The sequence below is a fragment of the Somniosus microcephalus genome, chromosome 3 (assembly GCF_052327205.1).
Source record: "Somniosus microcephalus isolate GS21.2 chromosome 3, FLI_Smic_1.0, whole genome shotgun sequence".
NCBI classification, from domain to species: Eukaryota; Metazoa; Chordata; class Chondrichthyes; order Squaliformes; family Somniosidae; genus Somniosus; species Somniosus microcephalus.
The window spans coordinates 50109634-50126448 of NC_140989.1; the positions used below are offsets into that span (position 1 = coordinate 50109634).

A 16815-nucleotide genomic window follows, 5' to 3' on the forward strand; every position below is an offset into this window, starting at 1 on the left:
CAGTTTACCTGTGGTGCCGATGGCCATCGTGGCGGCGGGGGTGCGATCGAGCGGGCCTAGACGGCGGCGCTGGCTGGCGCGTTGGGCCGGGCGGCCATCTTGGTTTGACCGAAAGAGCATGGTGCTCTGCAGCGTTGGGCCTTGTGGCCGAAACGCGCGTGGTAGTAGCATAGTTCTGCGGCCTGGCGTGGCGGCGCGCGCTCGGTGGTGTCGGGGAGCCTCGCGGCTGCACAGCCGAGTTGGGCGGCGGCAAAGACTTTGTCCGCGGCGGCTGCCAGTTGTACGCAGTCCGTGATCGGGGACCCCGCGAGGGCAGTTTGTACCTGCTGAGGAAGCAGGCTGAGGAAAAGGGCCCGAAACAAGAAGCACTGCGGTTCAGAGCCCAGGAGCGCAAGCATCCGGCTCATCAACTGGGTCGGGGTAGAGTCGCCGAGGCCTGGTAGTGAAAGAAGCCTACGGGCCCTCTCCTCCCCGGACAGGCCGTAAGCCTGCAGCAAGCGGCCCTTAATGGTGGAGTACTTGCCGGTCTGTGGTGGGTTCCCCAGCAGGTCGAGAACTTCGGTGGCGGTGGAGCTTGCTAGTGCTGAGACTACGTGGAGGTACCTTTCTTCATCGTCTTGAACCCTGCGAAGGGTGAATTGGGCCTCCGTGTACACGAACCAAGCTGGTGCTTGGTGTTCCCAGAAGGTGGGGAGCTTCAAGGACGCGGCGCCGGCCGACATCGGGCTGCTGCTGGTTGCCGTCGGGTCGTTGCTGGCCTCTAGGGCTACGTAAGTCGGGGGCTTCGGCCGCCGACATTCGGGGTCACCAATGTGGGAGACTAGTCTCCCGCGTAAAGAAATAGGCAACACAGCGAGCTACAAGAAATAGGTCTTTACTCCAACTCTCAATACAGTACTGAATTCGTAAAGCCCGCGAGCCTGTGATGACTCACGGATTGGTCACCTGCTGGAACCGGATTGGTTTTCCTTCTCTCAGCAGCAGGCAAGTCTGAACATGCCTTATTCCTCTCAGCTTGCAACTGTCTTGCGGGGGGGAGGGGAATACAGCAGTTAAAAGGGGATTATACAGGTTTATCTACATACACAGTGTTTCCCCAATGTGGCAATGCCACAAAGTATTTCCAAATTACTTTAACATAGAAACATAGAAGATAGGAGCAGGAGTAGGCCATTTGGCCCCTTGAGCCTGCTCCGCCATTCAATGAGGTCATGGCTGATCATCCAAATTCAGTACCCTGTTCCTGCCTTCTCTCCATATCCCTTGATCCCTTTAGCCTTAAGAAATATATCTAACTCCTTCTTGAATATATTTAATGAATTGGCCTCTACTGCCTTCTTTGGTAGAGAATTCCACAGGTTCACCACTCTCTGGGTGAAGAAATTCCTCATCTCTGTCCTAAATGGCTTACCCCTTATCCTTAGACTGTGACCCCTGGTTCTGGACTCCCCGACTATCGGGAACATCCTTCCTGCACCTAGTCTGTCTAGTCCTGTTAGAATTTTATAAGTTTCAATGAGATCCCCTCTCATTCTTCTAAACTCCAGCGAGTACAAGCCCAATCGACCCATCGCTCCTCATACGTCATTCCTGCCATCCCAGGTATCAGCCTGGTGAATCTTCACTGCACTCCCTCCATTGCCAGAACATCCTTCCTCAGATAAGGCGACCAAAACTGCACACAATACTCAAGGTGTGGTCTCACCAAGGCCCTGTACAACTGCAGCAAGACATCCTTGTTCCTGTACTCGAATCCTCTCGCTACGAAGGCCAACATACCATTTGCCTTCTTAACCGCCTGCTGCACCTGCATGCTTACCTTCAGCGACTGGTGCACAAGGACGCCCAGGTTTCGTTGCACTTCCCCTTCTCCCAATCTATTGCCATATTCCATATCCAATTTTTAGTGCATGTTTTGCTTGTAAAAGGGAACAGCAGTTGAGTCACCCGCCCATCCAGCTCAATCAGATCCTACAGTGAATAGTGAGCACTTTGGTAGCAGAAGGTTAACTACTGGCACAACGAGTCTCAAACCAGCCTCAATCTTGCAAGGCTTGAGCTGCGAGTTCTAACATTGGTTACAAGTTAATAGAGGGGGAGATGGTATGACGTTTCTTTACTCAGCGCTATTTACCCCTGCATCATTAAATGCTGTTAATAGAAAACTGCCTTAAATGGAAATAACTTTTGCTCTTCAATCATTCCCGAACACTGCCTTTGGGATTTTACTGGCAACAGCCTGAACATACTTTGCATTGCGATTGTAATGACAATGTCATATGTGATTTCCTGGGTTCAGAGTCTACACTGGGAACATAGCGACAAGTTTGTTATTTTTTCCCATGTTATCAGGCTAGATGCTTTTTCAACTCGCAGCTCTTAATCACTATTGCAAATCACACGAAATAAGGTAGACCATAATCCCCCAGCGATTCATTGGTTAAACATACATCCCTTAGTGGAACTAAGCCATAAAGACCAGGAAGGTCACAAGCACAAGTTAGCAGACGTCAGCTGCTGTGGTCATAGGAGCAATACAATTGGCCTCAAATGCAAAGGGGGGGAAAAAAAAGCCAGTCTGGTATATTGCTTCTGGTCGCTGGCCAGTGATCCCCTACTGAAAAGTACAGTGTGTTGACAGCCAAGGGAGGGTCAGGCTCGGGTGAGATGCCCAACCCCTCACACCTCTGTTGAATAGTCTAATGACCCTCACCTCTAGGCTGAGGCAAAGAATGCCCATTTGGGCAAGGTACCATAGAACAGCTGCTACTTGGAGAGCTAGAGAAGATTTTTCTTTTTATAAAACTGCCTACCTCTCCTCAATCCTGTTCTTGTCCATCAATGGTTGCTTGATCCACTGGTTCACGAGGCGCTGTCCCGGAGGGGTCTTACATTTGTTCAGTAAACCGGCCAGTGACTGCGTGTTGCTGGCATCTTCTGATGAGCCCTAAGACGAAGAGAACATTGCAGGTCATATTCTTCACCCTCCTCACTGTTTTGTGACGGTTCCTCACCATGATATTGTATTCATAAGAGTACAACATTTTGTTAAACGGAGATCTATTTGATCATCTTTGATCACTGTCAATATAATGAACAATTGCCATAGCATTCTTTACAGAATATTCGAGTCAGAAATGGACAAAAAACAGGAAAAAAAAAACCAAATCGCTTGGATTTGGCCTACTTTTTTTGCCCAACTCCAAAATGCTGTTCTATCGTTCCAGAATTTAAAGGGCCGTGTACATTGTGTGCGTCATTCAACTGATGGCACAGGCTTATTTCTTAAGTAAACATTGAGAAGCAAATTATTTGTTAAAATTTCAGTTTTGACAAAATTAAATTAATTTATATAGTCTTCTTTCTTTTTTTGGCTCTTACTTTAGGACCATTTACAGGAAACTTTGATATCCGGCACCGACGGGACCGGCGTGTTGCCGATCTATCAAAACTGCCGGACATACAAAGTTAATGTTGAAGCATACGGAGGTTTTCATCTCCGTATCTGACAACAAACACTGTTGCTTAGCAACAGCTTCTAAAGAGTCGCTGCAGCTGCAAGCGTCTCTAGCTGAAGCTGTTGCTATAGCTACAGACCTTGCAGTGCCTGACTGGGAAAAAAAAAGAACGAGATCTAAAAAAACTTATAGAAAACGGCTCCTGATTTTTGCCGTTAGATCGAGTATTCCGGACATACAACCTCCGGATAAACCAGCTTCCTGTACCTAGTTTTCTCAACAACAAAAAAAATCAGGCAACTTTTAAGGCACAAGGTTCCATAACTTAAGCCTCCTGAATTAATTTGTTGCAGAAAACTTGTCTAAAGGAACAGGGGCAACTTTTTGTGGGTGCCAGTGACAATATGATAACCATTTGTGTATTTACACCTTTTTAATTCTGTCACGTCACAATCAAAAGCATTTAAGTGTCGATTGCTATTTACTTACGACAGAAAACACATCGCGTGCAAAGTTCTAGCAAGAACTAGAACACCTGAACTCAATCGGACATCTGAGTTTCACTGTATCTCAGCCAAGCCAAGAGATGGAAGATCTACTGGTAGCAGACTATCCTAGCTGCAGGAGAGGAATGAAGGAAATCTATCAGCTTTTAAAAACCCTATTAAAGACAGAGTTCAGTATGCTTTTCCGTAACTCCTCCCTAACTGATATTTTGTATTATGTATACATCCTCTCTTTTACCTGCCTCCTCTGCAACACATTAGGCCACATAGAGCAGGGGGCAATAAATCACAAGGGTCTTGTGACATCAACTTTGAAAACAATCAAATGTGATTACTTCCCAAAGTTTTTGTATTTCCAGAGGAGACAGGTGGTAAAAAGAGAGCAGTGGGGAGATAGGAGGACAGAAGCTTGCGAAAATAAAATGGAAAAAAAGGAAGTTACTTGATCATGACATGTGGCAAGTGTAGCACGCTTGGGAGGAACAGGTGACCTTGGGCCTATGGTTTTCCACCACTGGGGATTTTCTTCGCCTCATCTCTGGATCTGTTGTAGACTAATTGATGAGATTGATTGACTGCTTGCTATGATTAGTCAACAACTCCATTATTGTTGTACCGTGCAAGTACCAGGATGGTAGAAGGCAAACTAGATGGACCTTGGTCTTTTTCCATCTATCAATTCCTTTGTTCCAGGGATTGTAGAGACAAAAATTCTGGAGTCATTCAACAGGTGGTTGACTGTGTAAGGGAGGAGGGTCCTGGAAGTTGCTATGGAAGGATGACCTAGATGGCCCAAATATCCTCCCTCATCTGTACTTATTGTGGTAAACAATGGAGGGTTACCATAGAGAAGGACCCAGCTTCGCTCAAAATTCCCCCATATTCTGAAGTGCGAATCACAGCTGTGCTACAGGAAGTGTGCTATAAGCAGTGTTGCCCAATAGAAATGAAGGGAAAGGGGCAGGGGAGAAACAGGAAAAAAAAATTCCCATGCCACTCTCAAGCACAATGCAGACTTTGAGAATATCACTGCCCTTGGATTACGCTATGCACTCGGCCATAGAAAGTGCACTAAAGATCTAATTAAGGGGAAGGGGAGAAAATATCTTGGGGAATCAAATAGGAAGTCTTACTCTTCCACCTCTCCCATTTAACAATACATACCAGCTGTTTCAGTCTGTAGCATAATCTCAGGAACATGGCAATTTAATATGGAACTTTAGTGTACAAACTTACCCTGATCTGAATCACGTACCAATAACTCTCCTCCTTCCCCAATTAATGTTTGGTGCAACTGTATTTACAGGGCTCCACAAAGAGCCTTGTGCGCATTTTATCCAGCGCATCACAACTGCACCCCACTGGTGATTGTGCTTCTGTAATGTTTATAGCACTTCTACACTAGTCTGGGATTTTCTTTCCTGCTGAATAATTTCTAACACATTGTGCAAAGTACTGTACATTAATTCTTCATACTTACCCCAATGCTAAAGTTCCCCTTTAGTAAACCACTGAAAATAGGAACTGTCACAGAACGTGGTCTGAAACACATTATAGCTGTGTGACATGCTCCATAGCAGCTACAGGTTAATGTGCTGGAATCTTCTCTTCCCCTACCGCTAAGCGAGAACAGTTGTCTTCAGACTGACAGGTACAAAAGGGTCAGACCCAGCACTCACCTGAAAAAGATTGAGTGCACTGACTGCTGCATTGTCCAGCCTCATATACTGGTTCAAGTCAAAGGTCATTAACTCATATTGGCCAAAGTTAGTTTTGTCAGACAGGAGCTCCAAATATTTGATCACAGCCGAAACAGAAGACATAGCGACCTTTTAAAATTGAAAAAAAGAATTGCATTAGCCATGTAGTCACTATTACTGTATGTAAAGCTGCACTAACCACAATAAAAACAATGCACTTAACTACATACAAGATCAAGCCTTGAAGGAGCCTATCATTTGCAATTTAGTAGTAACGTGTCTAAGTTGCAGCCTATTTCACAATCTTACTCTTCCATACCCACTTTGTAACAAAATTAATTTCAATGCTAATCAATTATTTATTTTTTGGGGGTCAGCTAGATATCTGACACACAGAAGGCCATTGTCATGCAGGAGTCTCCAAGCTCGTGAAAAATCTACACAGCTAGAGTTTCTGTTTGCCTGATAGAGTGTACGCTCTGTAAAAACACACCCCACTTAGGTGCAACTTGGCCAAGCTAAGGCTCAGGAAGCCCCAACTATGCAGAGTTTAATCAGCTAACACCATTTAGTTTACCAGCACAGAACTGGAAGCTTCCTGCTCAGCCAGGATGGCCTTAAAGCTGGGGCATTGGCTTGCAGGGTTTTTTTTTTTTTTTTTTGGAATAGAGTGGGATTAGTTCATAGATTAAACGGAGCGGATTTGAACAGAGTGCTTTGGTTGGGAATTTGGAAAGAGTGGGAATGAGTTGTTGCTTTTTGCCTGCACCACTTGTAGTGCTGTGTGTTACAGGTAGATATTTAATTTCAGCGCACTTAACTTAATCTAGATCAAGTAAGTAGTCAGGAAACTACACTGTAAACTAAGTTACCGAATTACAAATGTAATTATATAAAACAAGGTCATATAGGGATGGCAGTGCAGGTGGTGTACCACAACTGCAGCATGTGGGAGTTTGTTGAGAGTATTGTGATCCCGGACAACCACGTTTGCAGTAAGTGCCTGCATCTTGAGAAACTTCAGCTCAGAGTTTTTGAGCTGGAGTCTGAAGTGCAGACATTGCGGGGCATCAGGGATGGGAAGAGTTACCTGGACACTTTGATCCAGGAGGCAGTCACAGCCCTTATGTTAGGTAATGGTACAAGTCTGGTTAGTGGTCAGGGGGAATGGTAGCATAGTGTTAATGTCACTGGGCTAGTATTCCAGAGGCCTGGACTAATGATTTGAGATATGAATTCAAATCCCACCACAGCAACTGGGCAATTTCAATTCAGTTAATTAAATAAATAAAGATATAGTTGCCATAGAGGGAGTGCAATGAAGCTTTACGAGACTGGTTCCTGGGATGGGGGGATTGTCACAGAATCACAGAATAATCACAGAAACCTCACAGTACAGATAGAGGCCATTTCGGCCCATCAAGCCTGCACCGACATATCCCACCTGATCCCCGTAACCCCACGTATTTAATCCCCCTAACACTAAGGGTCAATTTTTATCATAGCCAATCAACCTAACCCCGCACATCTTTGGACTGTGGGAGGAAACCGGAGCACCCGGAGAAAACCCACGCAAGAGGACAGACTGAGTAGACTAGGCCTATATTCTCTGGAAACACAAAATTCTTATAGGGCTTGACAGATGCAGGGAGGATGTTTCCCCTGGCTGGAGTCACAATCTCAGAATAAGGGGTCGGTCATTTAGGACTGAGATGAGGAGAAATTTCTTCTCAGAGGGTGGTGAATCTTTGGAATTCTCTACCCCAGAGTGCTGTGGAGGCTCAGTCACTGAGTACATTCAAGGCAGAGATCGATAGATTTTTGAATATTAAGGGAATCAAGGGATATGGGGACAGTTCAGGAAAGTGGAGGAGGTCAAAGATCAGCCATGATCTTACTGAATGGCAGAGCAGGCTCGAACGGCCAAATGGCCTACTCCTATTTCATATGTTCTTAGAATCCCAATCTCCAGTGGCAGGTTCTACCTCTCCATCTTCAATTAGTGATTCAGGCTGCCTGCTCCATGATTAACCATACCCTGGAGTACTGTTAATATCTGGATCAGGTATTGGATTACCGAGTCTGCCCCAGGCAGCCAATTTGGTTCCATATACTTCAGACCAACAGAATCAAATTTGAGATCTACCTGGTCCACCAGTCAGAATATTTAACCATTGACCCAACAGGCCACCTCAGCATTTTTTAAAAAACTTTTAAGTGAAGGAGGCCAAATTGCAGGATGGCATTCCAGGCCAGGTAGCATTTCCAGTTCATGGTGAGACAGGTAATCAATCAGGGAAATAAACACTGAATATTTCAGAATTTACAACAACAAATCAATAAATATTTCCTTGGCACCACTCTCAATGCATAAACCTTCAGGGAGTGTAAATTTTAATGTGGATGCAGTACTTTAGAAGCACTACCGGTGGCACAGGACGGTGGGACGTGGACTCACGCGTATGATTCACAAGGGGCTGATCTTACCCATATTACTATGGGGGATGGGGAGGGTTTATGAACCGAGATCAGGAGCTACCCCTCCAGAAGGGCCAGGAAAGTCAATCTTTCACTTGCCACACTTCATTACAGCCCCTTTCATGATGGCAACTGCAGAGGTTTGGAAACAGGTTGGTCACCCATCTACCGTTAGCCACGGACCTTGTATGAAGTGGGGACAGTAGAGAAAATAACCAAGGAAAGAGTGTCTTATCTTCATGATAAACAAAAAGTTCTCCATTTCCCAGCACTGTTGCTTATTGTGATGAGCACAAAAACAAATCAATAATTTAATTAACAGAGTGGTTAAATGTCTGAAACATTTTGACGGAGCTCAGATGGAAATGTTCCGTTCAACTATTTACAGGAAACTTTTTTTATCCGGCACCGACGGGACCGACGTGGTGCCGGTTCATCAAAAATTCCGGATAACCGAAAGCTATAGTAAAAAATACAGAGAGCTGACAGCTCTGTATAAAGCAACAAACCCTGTTGCTTAGCAACAAGTGCAGAACAATGGCCACAAGTTCCAAGCGTCTCTGTAGCTTAGCAACAGCTGCAGCCACACCCGATTGCACAGCAACAGATGGAGGAAGGCAAGTACAATATGAAGTAAAACCTACTCCTGAATTTTGCCGGTTAACCGAGATTTCCGGTTATTTAGGTGCCGGTAAATCGAAAGTTTCCTGTAAGACGAAAGGTTGAGGTACGTAGAACATAACTGTCTCCCTCTGTAGAGCAATTAGCGAAGGACACTTTACTCACTTGTTTTTCCATCTCTGGCAGAGCAGCACTTGACATCTGTTCCCCTTTTTTTCCTTTCAGCAGGCGGTTCAGATCCTGTATGACGTCTTTATTTGTAAACTCACTTTTCTTTCTATCAGTTATCAAAATGCCTCCTCGTTGCACCACCTGTATTATACATTAATAAACACAAACTGGCTCAGTCAAGCAGGATATTTGAAAACTAACAGTATGTTTCTCAAGGCACTGCATGGCTATTACAGAAGCTCGTCATCCATCCATTCCCCCCCACCCGTTTATATACAATAGCAACTCAAATGTAAGTACACTAAAAATGCCACATGATTTTCCCTCCCAAAACAGCAATGATTCCTCCCCAAACACGTTAACCACAAAGCTAATGTACTGGGCCATCAACCGGGCAGGATTTGAGCTCCTGCACACATTACCCGCTTAGGAGTTCCTACTACAAGACGGGAAGGTGCTGTTGTGTTAGGGAATGGGACCAGAAAGAAAATGTGGCCAGATCTGCATCATCCTGGGTCTCTCTGGGTGATCTAAGACGTGCAAGAGCTCAAGGTGCAAAGTTTTCTGTAGCAGTCTTCCTAAAAGGACTGCAAGAGAGGGAGCTCAGCCCAGAGTACTTAGTTATGCCTTGGTGATGGGGAGGGGACAGAGCACTCACGGCAGGCCTGGGAAGTATCAGAGCACAACTTGATGCTCATCCCAGGAATGAAGCGAAGCCTGGAAGGATGTCAAGGAGCAACCAGAGGCCAGGCAGAGTGGGTAAAATGCCAAGAGTGGAGAATTAACAAAGGAACTTAGGGTTAAATGTAACACCGTGGTGGTGGTGGGGGGGCGGGGGGGAAAGAGAGAGAGAGAGAGAGAGAGAGAGAGAGAGAGAGAGAGAGAATGAATGAATTCCTGCCAAGGAATTTCAGATACCAGTCTCCCTTGTCAATTAATAAGTAACTCCTTGGAGTGCAACCAGAGTTAAGTACTTTGCATTTAAAGGACTTTGCCAGTCACTTTGTCCTTTAAAATCAATTGTTCAATGATGTGCATCACTGCTCATAGTTTGGTTACAAATTGCACAAGCAATGGCCATCAGAATTCTGCTCAAACCCATACAATATGACACACTCTCCGATTGATAATCGAAGAAAGGCAGTAAACCTGCATTTTGCCCCAGTGCAGAATGACAAACACACACAAACTCCAACTCTTCAAACCAAGGGGGCAAAAAAGTGCAATCTGAACAACAAAAATATCTTGGATTCTTTTTAAAATAGAGAGTATAATTATTTAATACACAGGAAAATGTACCCAAACTCATTTGGTACATGTATGGTCAGGTGCTGAGGAATGAAGACCAGAAAGCTCCCAAGTTCAGTCGCTGGTCTGTGATGAGTTTGGTGATGTGATCTACACTGGCAGTGTAAATGGGGTGCTGCAATCAGCCTCTTTGCATGGGTCAGGGACAGCAAAATACTAGCCAGGCTCCAGCTCCTGATCACTAACCAGAGACCTCCATGGGTGTTACCTTGAATTTTACAATACAGAAACAGGCCACTCGGCCCAATGGGCCTACGCTACAATTGGCATGACCATTCCTGAGCTACGGAGGAAAGATCCACCCGGTTGGCTGCTCTTAATTGCTATCCTGCTGGAAAGTATATTTGTGTAGGCATCGGGCTTACATAAAATTATATAGAATGTACAGCACAGAAACTGGCCATTCTGCCCAACTGGTCCATACGCCACATGAGCTTCTTCCCTCCTTACTTTATTTCACCCTATCAACATATCTTTCTATACCTTTCTCCCTCATGTATGTATCTAGCTTCCCTTTAAATGCATTTATGCTATTCGCCTTAGCCGCTGCACGTAGTAGCGAGTTCCACATTCTCACCACTCAAGTAAAGGAATTTCTTCTGAATTCCTTATTTGATTTATTAGTGGCTATCTTGTATTTATAGCCCTGAGTTTTGGACTCCTCCACAAGTGGAAACATCCTCTCTAGGTCTACCCTATCGAACCCCTTCATAATCTTCAAGACCTCAGGTCACCGCTCGGTATTCTCTTTGCTAGAGAAGCGAGCCCGAGCCTGATTAGTCTTTCCTGATAGTTCTGGTATCAGCCTGGTAAATCTTTTTTGCACTCTCTCCAGTGCTTCTATATTCTTTTTGCAATATAGAGACCAGAACTGTTCACAATACTCTAAGTGCGGTTTAACCAAGGGCATATCGAGGAAGGAAAGGTTTGGCTCAGCCACATCATACTCATTCTGGGGAATGAGGTAGGTCAAGTGGAGCAAGTGTCAGTAGGGGAACATTTAGGGAACAGTGATCATAGTATCATAAGGTTTAGATTAGCTATGGAAAAGGACAAGGAGCAATCTAAAGTAAAAATACTTAATTGGAGGAAGGCCAATTTCAGTGGGTTGAGAACAGACCTGACCCGGTTAAACTGGAATCAAAGATTGGCAGTCAAAACTGTCATCGAACAATGGGCTGCCTTTAAAGAGGAGATGGTTTGGGTACAGTCGAGGTACATTCCCACAAGGGGGAAAGGTAGGGCAACCAAAGCCAGAGCACCCTGGATGACAAAAGAGATAAGAGTGTAAGATGAAGAAAATACAAGCAAGAACCAGGCTGAATATAGAAAGTTCATGGGGAAGTGAAAAAGAAAATAAGAGAGGCAAAGAGAGAGTATGAGAGTACACTGGCAGCTAACATAAAAGAGAATCCAAAAGTCTTCTACAGGCATATAAATAGTAAACAGGTTATATAAGAGAAGGGGTGGGGCCAATTAGGGACCAAAAAGGAGACCTACGCATGGAGGCAGAGGGCATGGCTGAGGTACTAAGTGATTACTTTGCATTTGTCTTTACCAAGGAAGATGCTGCTGCCAAAGTCATCGTGAAAGTGGAGGTAGAGGAGATAATGGATGGGCTAAAAATTGATAAAGAGGAGGTACTAGAAAGGCTGGCTGTACTTAAAGTAGATAAGTCACCAGGACTGGGTGGGATGCATCCTAGGATGCTGAGGGAAGTAAAGGTGGTACTGGTCATATTCTTCCAATCCTACTTAGATACAGGGATGGTGCCAGAGGACTGGAAAATTGCAAATGTTACAAACTTGTTCAAAAAAGGGTGCAAGGATAAACCCAGCAACTATAGGCTAGGTCAGTTTAACCTCGGTGGTGGGGAAATTTTTAGAAACGATAATCTGGGACAAAATTAACAGTCACTTGGACAAGTGTGGATTAAATAAGGAAAGCCAGCATGGATTGATAAAGGCAAATCGTGTTTAACTAACTTGATTGAGTTTTTTGATGAGGTAACAGAGGGTTGATGAGGGCAATGCTGTTGATGTAGTGTACATGAACTTCCAAAAGATGTTTGATAAAGTGCCACATAATAGGCTTGCCAGCAAAGTTGAAGCCCATGGAATAAAAGGGACAGTGGCAGCATGGATACAAAACTGGCTAAGTGACAGGAAACAGAGTAGTGGTGAACGGTTGTTCAAAAAAGCATGTAAGGATAAACCCAGCAACTACAGTTTAACCTTGGTAGAGGGGAAGCTTTTAGAAATGATACAAAATTAACAAGTCACTTGGGCAAGTGTGGATTTGGTAAAGGCAAATCATGTTTAACGAATTTGATTGTTTTTTTTTTTAAATGAGGTAAGAGAGAGGGCAATGCGGTTGATGAGTTGTACATAGACTTCCAAAAGGCATTTGATAAAGTGCCACATAATAGGCTTGCCAGCAAAGTTGAAGCCCATGGATTAAAAGGGACAGTGGCAGCATGGATACAAAATTGGCCAAGTGACAGGAAACAGAGAGTCGTGGAAACAGTAGTGGTGAACGGTTGTTTTTCGGACTGGAGGATGGTATACAGTGGTGTTCCACAGGGGTCAGTACTAGGACCACTGCTTTTCTTGATATATATTAATGACTTGGACTTGGGTGTACAGGTCACAATTTCAAAATGTGCAGATGACACAAAACTTGGAAGTATAGAGAACAGTGAGGAGGCTAGCATTAGATTGAAAGAAGAAGCTTTGTTACAAAGGATAATAGTAAGCCTGAGGATTGGGAGAGTTTCAGAAACCAGCAAAGGTTGACCAAAAAACTGATAAAAAGGGAAAAAATAGAGTACGAGAGAAAACTAGCAAGAAATATAAAAGCAGACTGTAAGAACTTCTACAAGTATGTAAAAAGGAAGAGAGTAGCAAAAGTAAACGTTGGTCCCTTAGAGGCTGAGACAGGAGAAATTATTATGGGGATTAAGGAAATGGCAGAAACATTAACAAATATTTTGTATCTGTCTTCACAGTAGACACAAAAAGCACACCAAAAATGGTGGGGAACCAAGGGTCCAATGAAGGCGAGGAACTTAATGTAATTAATATAAGTAGAGAAAAAGTACTAGAGAAACTAATGGGACTAAAAGTTGACAAATCCCCTGGATCTAAAAGAAGTGGCTGAAGAGATAGTGGATGCATTGATTTTGATCCTCCAAAATTCCCTAAATTCTAGAATGGTCCCAGAGGATTGGAAGGTCACAAATGTAACACCACTACTCAAGAAAGGAGGGAGAAAAAAAAAAACAGGGGACTACAGGCCAGTTAGCCTAACATCAGTCGTCGGGAAAATGCTGGAATCCATTGTTAAGGAAGTGGTATCGGCACTTAGAAAATCATAACATGATTAGGCAGAGTCAACATGGTTTTATGAAAGGGAAATCGTGTTTGACAAATTTATTAAGAGTTTTTTGAGGATGTAACTAGCAGAGTAGATAACGGGGAACCAGTGGATGTCGTGTATTTGGATTTCCAAAAGGCATTCGATAAGAACATAAGAAAGAAGAGCAGGAGTAGGTCATAGGGCCCCTCGAGCCTGCTGAGATAGATATATTTTTGGACTCTAGGGGAATCAAGGGATATGGAGATCGGGCAGGAAAGTGTAGTTGAGGTCGATGATCAGCCATGATCTTATTGAATGGCGGAGCAGGCTCGAGGGGCCATATGGCCTACTCCTGCTCTTATTTCTTATGATAGACTTCAAGAGGACATAGACAGGCTGGTGGAATGGGTGGACACGTGGCAGGTGAAATTTAATGCAGGAAAGTGCGAAGTGATACATTTTAGTAGGAAGAACGAGTAGAGGAAATATAAACTAAAGGGTACAATTCTAAAGGGGGTGCAGGAACAGAGAGACCTGGGGTTATATATACACAAATCGTTGAAGGTGGCAGGGCAGGTTGAGAAAGCGGTTAAAAAATCATATAGGATCCTGGGCTTTATAAATAGAGGCATAAAGTACAAAAGCAAGGAAGTTATGATGAACCTTTATAAAACACTGGTTCGGCCTCAATTGGAGTATTGTGTCTAATTCTGGCCACCGCACTTTAAGAAGGATATGAAGGCCTTAGAGAGGGTGCAGAAAAGATTTATGAGAATGGTTCCAGGGATAAGGGATTTCAGTCTTGTGGATAGACTGGAGAAGCTGGGATTGTTCTCCTTATAGAATCAGAATGGTTACAGCACATAAGACGACCAGTCAAGCCCGTGCCAGCTCTCAGCTAGTCCCACTTTCCCACCCTTTCCCTGCAAAATGTTTTCCTTCAGTAATTATCCAATTCCCTTTTGAAAGCCGTGACCGAGTCTGCCTCCGCCTCCACCACCCTTTCAGGCATTGCATTCCAGATCCTGACCACTCGCTGAGTAAAAAAGTTTTTCCTCATGTCGCCTTTAGTTCGTCTGCTAATCACCTTAAATCTGTGTCCTCTGGTTCTCTTGGAGCAGAGAAGGTTGAGAGGAGATTTCATAGAGGTGTTCAAAATCATGAGGGGTCTAGACAGAGTAGATAGAGAGAAAGCGTTCCCATTGGCAAAAGGGTCGAGAACCAGAGAACACGGATTTATGATTGACAGAAGCACCAAAGGCGACATGAGGAAAAGCTTTTTTACGCAGCGAGTGGTTAGGATCTGGAATGCACTGCTGTCAAATGTTTGGGCCCACCTCACTTCTGCTCTGTCTTCTTTAGCCCAATTCTAGAGGTAGCCACTCTTCTCGTCTCAGTTGGAGAGCATTCAGCCATCCCACAGCTGTTTGTAGCACTGCAGCCAAGATCAGTTAACGCAGCACAGACAACAAATTAAGCCTAGACCCCTCTTAGTTCTACACCAAGCAGTAAATTCACCAACTGAGGCAATGGGGAGCCTCAATCACAATATGGCAACACTAAATACTAGCGCCGCAAGTTTGAGTAGCAACTAAAATTCACACCTCGTGCTTACCCACTCTCACCGAACATAATTACAATGCCAGAGATTTACCTGTCGGAGTTTAGTGATATCTCCTGCAGTCTCGCCACTTGACAGCACACATTCCTTGGGCCCAATCTGCACCAGCAGAGCCTCTAGATTGGAAAATTGATCGTTGTCCGGGAACTCACACACTCCTAGCTTCCGGAGTGTGGAGTCAACGTAGCCAACACCAACTAACCTCTGCCCATCTGCAGTGCCCAGTTTAACGCCCACTACACCAGCTGCAGTAGACATATCATTGTTGCCAAAAAGAATCTCTTCAAACTGAGTGAGGTTACCAGGAGAGGCCTGTGGTGAGAAAAATAAGGTAGAAAAATGGGATTTTTACCAAGCAGATAGTAATTCTAGGAATTTTCAAATTACAAGTTTATCACAATGAATAAAATTCCTCTGAAGGTTGATTCTATGAGGCAACAGTAGTTTCCCAGCCAGTGGGCCTAAGTGTGCATCACACATTTTTGCTACAGCATGCCTTAAAGAGGATTTCAATATCTCTATCTCAAGATATTTGCCTTGAAACTTACCCTGCCCTATCCCATCTCATCAGTCTTCCTTACTCCTAATCTGCTTTTCCTTCTTGAAAATTTGCTGTCTTTAACCCCATTCCTAAGAAAGATAATCCCCCTTACCCTTCTCACTGCTGCCCTACCATACATCAGCACTTTCTAAAATTAGGGAAGCTGCTAATCATCTGGAATGATCCATGATCAGCAATATTGTTTTCATCATAGCCGTTCCATAAGCGAGTTCATTGCTTACAACACACACTCCTGGAACTCTGCTTTTGAACACTTTGGTTCCAGGGAGCAGCAGCAGCAGAGAGGAGGTGAGCCCGGTATAAAAACCGGCGCGAAGACCGAGGCCCGGCCAGTTCCAGGGAGCAGCGGCAGCAGAGAGGAGGTGAGCCCGGTATAAAAACCGGCGCGAAGACCGAGGCCTGGCCAGTTCCAGGGAGCAGCGGCAGCAGAGAGGAGGTGAGCCCGGTATAAAAACCGGCGCAAAGACCGAGGCCCGACCAGTTCCAGGGAGCAGCGGCAGCAGAGAGGAGGTGAGCCCGGTATAAAAACCGGCGCAAAGACCGAGGCCCGACCAGTTCCAGGGAGCAGCGGCAGCAGAGAGGAGGTGAGCCCGGTATAAAAACCGGCGCGAAGACCGAGGCCCGACCAAATCAACAGCAGAGGAGAGAGGTAAAAAGTAATCAGAGTCTGACGTCACCAGGGAGCAGGTAAGTGATTGGTTGGTGAGTATTTCTCTCTTTTCAATACAAGCTTGGCTTCTGTGGTGTTAAATTTCTAGGGTCGCTGGTGTAGTGGGGACAGTTGGTAAATAAAGCGCCCTAGAGTATACCTGTAACTGGGGTATTGAATAAATTTTTAATTAATTAAAGGAGTAAGTCATGGCAGGAGAGCTCAGACCCGTGTTCTGCTCCTCTTGCTCCATGTGGGAAATCAGGGACGCTGCCAGTGTCCCTGACGACCATGTGTGCGGGAAATGCATCCAGCTGCGGCTACTTGTAGACCGCATTGCGGCGCTCGAGCTGCGGGTGGATGAATTTTGGAGCATGCGCGATG

General features: G+C 44.8%; 1 protein-coding gene across 1 annotated transcript in view; it reads right to left on the reverse strand.

Annotated features, from left to right (window-relative positions):
• The window catches only part of msh2 (mutS homolog 2 (E. coli)), a 98695-nt gene that overhangs the window by 77693 nt on the left and 4187 nt on the right, over window positions 1-16815 (reverse strand). The window contains exons 2-5 of the mRNA XM_085980369.1: window positions 15254-15532; window positions 8929-9075; window positions 5644-5793; window positions 2814-2947 (exon numbers count right to left, since the gene is read on the reverse strand). Coding sequence (XP_085836495.1) covers window positions 2814-2947; window positions 5644-5793; window positions 8929-9075; window positions 15254-15478 — 656 coding nt within the window. The 5' untranslated portion in view covers window positions 15479-15532. The remainder of the gene's footprint in view (window positions 1-2813; window positions 2948-5643; window positions 5794-8928; window positions 9076-15253; window positions 15533-16815) is intronic.